A 2,684-nucleotide genomic window follows, 5' to 3' on the forward strand; every position below is an offset into this window, starting at 1 on the left:
TTAAGCACTTCCTCTGTGCAAGGTGCTGTGTGACCCCGTCACAATGTAGAATCGACATGAATAAAGCGTGGAATCGACATGGATAAAAGCCATGTTATGTGCAAATAATCCACAACCCACAAAAACATGGGGCTTCGAAAGGTCTGATTTTTCTCTACAACGAACTTATAAACCTAGCCCTCGCAAAGAAGACAAAAACGATTATTTTGTACTGCTGACCTATGCAATTATTTTTTTGATATAATTCTATTAGTGCATTATGCAGTCAAGAGAAAAAAAAAAGTTTCAGCTTAGAAATATGGCCGAAGCCTGCTTACGGTATCTGCCTGCTGCACGACTAGTGACTCGCAGACGACCTCGCTCCTTAATGGCGCGTGTTTGCCGCCTGCTGGAACGCGTACTGACCCGCCTTGGCTGCAAGTTCCGGGTTCTTGTTCATGAAGTTAGCGGCCTCTTGGCTGCTTGTCGTGTAGCCGGCCGTGGGGTCTGCGTCGGCACTGAGCGTTGACTTGAACTGCGGGTGGCGGCACATGACGAGCAGATTGATGAAGGCGTTAAAGCACATGAGGACGCCAGCGATTGTCGCGAGTGCTGAGCCGATACCGAAATCCAGAAAGCCGATGAAGAAGATGAAGGCAGCACGTCCCTTGTAACTGTAGAGGAAGCCAAAGTTGGAGCGGATAGCCGTCTCCATGCGCGAGAGGCGACACTCGAAGAGCAAGAACAAAATGCCAAACATGATGACATAGATGGACACGAGCGTGCCCGTGATGTTGAGTGTGATGAAGGACGTGATGCCCACAACTCCGGCGATGATCTGAAGGATGGAGCAGCCCACGTTGCCCAAGCGCATGTAGCGCAAAAGCTTCGGCAGTTCCATCTTGTTCACGTCGTTCACCTTCTGGATAAAGTTGCGCTTGGGCGGCGCGGCGGGGGCCATGTCTCCGCCCACACTGTCGGTGTTGATAGTCACGCTCGTCGTGTTCATCATCTTGTCTCGGGGCTAGAGAGAGGGAGAGAGAGAGATGAATCGCAGAGTGATGGTTAGCGAGGTCGGCGTCCTGTTTTCGACTGGGATCCGAGGTCTGGTATTACCACGCCGTGAGCGAGATGCTAAAGATAGCGACGACCGGAGAATGCACGCAGAGGTAATTTTAGCGAGAAATATGTGGACCACATTGAACTACCAAGGGCGGACTGGCTTCCACAAAACAAACAGTTCAACTTGTAAAGCAGAAAAATCACACCTCGACTTCGCTTGTCTGGATAAGTTACATGTATCCGACGTGAACTACATGTACATTTACTGTAAATAATTTTCAGAACAATGTCCTGTTGTTCTGCATGACGAGTTTTTCTCTCGCGCCGTCCTGCTGAAAGGCGACGGTTGACGGCAATGCAATCTTTTCACGTGTGCATCAAGAGTGCCCGCAGAAGATAACTTGAGCCGCACATCCAGGAGCCTCTATGCTACTATGGCAAGATGTCCTCCATGTGCAATAATCATTGCGAGACGTTGGTGTCTCTAGAATACTACCGGAACATGTGTAGCGGTTCACAGTACCACTCTGTTCCATCTCAAATCTAACACTTCTCCTTTGCTGACATATTTATTAAACTACCGGTAATGGTGTGATTTAGCTAAACGAGCCCACTACGGAAAGCCCTGCCTTAGCTCTATAAAGCAGTATTTTTTTGGTAGATCATAGTCAAACAGCAACGAAGTACAGAGCAAAAGAGCGTCATTCGTTTTGACGGGGTGGACGTCTGGTTTCGCAGTGGGCTTCCCAGTGTTGGAAAATTGCTGAGGTTTTCAGAAGAGATCGATTTTGCTACGGTCTTACAAGATGTGAAAATAGTTCTTCAAAAACTGCTGTCTGTGCCGCGTTTGCCTGAAAATCTGACAAATTTTAGATCTCGCAAAAGGTGAAAATAAATAAAACAAGGTGTGTAGAAAAGAGTTCATCATAAAATAAAAGATACTAATTTTGAGTTGGTGGCCCTTCATTTTTTTAAGTGTCTCCTGGCCCTTTTTGCCAAAGGGTCGCAAGACAATGAGGTTCAAAGCACTCCGTTGCGAATGTGGTGCTTCGAGACTCGGGGGAGTTTGTATGTATCACACGCAATGACAGATTCTGGTATTTTTTGTGCTGTCAAAAAGCACTTATCTATAGTCCTATTAGAAAGATCAAAGTAATTTTTTTCAGCTTCCGCAATTAAAGCATCGATCTTGTACGTTGGTGTGCGGTATTGAGCCGACTGTAGCAAGTTAAACAGACCCAATTCGAGTACGTTCATATCGGGCGACTTAGCTGGCTGGTATTTGATAGCGATGTTGACAACATCAACATTTGTTGTGCCTGCCGTTAGAGCGATCAGACGGCACAGCTGACACAAAAAATAGCAAATCTCTATTCTTAGCCTAATAATAGCCAATGATATCATTTATTTTTGTGCGGTCGCTCGTTGCGTTAGATTTGAGATGGAACAGAGTAGTAGTAACACTTCTACTAGAAGTTCTAGGTTATCCGCTGGAGACCAGCCAGGCTCAACTCCACTCATACAGTGTATTATTTTAGTGTTCATCATGAACACTGCGAGGGGAGTTGATGAACTTCACATCCGGCTTTCACAGCATGCACTGTGTCTTGAGCTCCATGGTTCTTATCCGGGGCTCGGATTGA

General features: G+C 46.5%; 1 protein-coding gene across 1 annotated transcript; it reads right to left on the reverse strand.

Annotated features, from left to right (window-relative positions):
• Positions 1-364: 364 nt before the first annotated feature.
• On the reverse strand, positions 365-1,136 carry PITG_20121 (uncharacterized protein; the record flags this gene model as incomplete). The annotated part of the gene is made up of 1 exon (XM_002895649.1): positions 365-1,136. The coding sequence occupies one exon, from the start codon at positions 989-991 to the stop codon at positions 365-367; it is 627 nt and encodes a 208-aa protein (XP_002895695.1).
• Between the last annotated feature and the right edge of the window lie 1,548 nt (positions 1,137-2,684).

This window comes from Phytophthora infestans, genomic scaffold (genome assembly GCF_000142945.1).
Source record: "Phytophthora infestans T30-4 supercont1.144 genomic scaffold, whole genome shotgun sequence".
Taxonomy (NCBI): domain Eukaryota; phylum Oomycota; class Peronosporomycetes; order Peronosporales; family Peronosporaceae; genus Phytophthora; species Phytophthora infestans.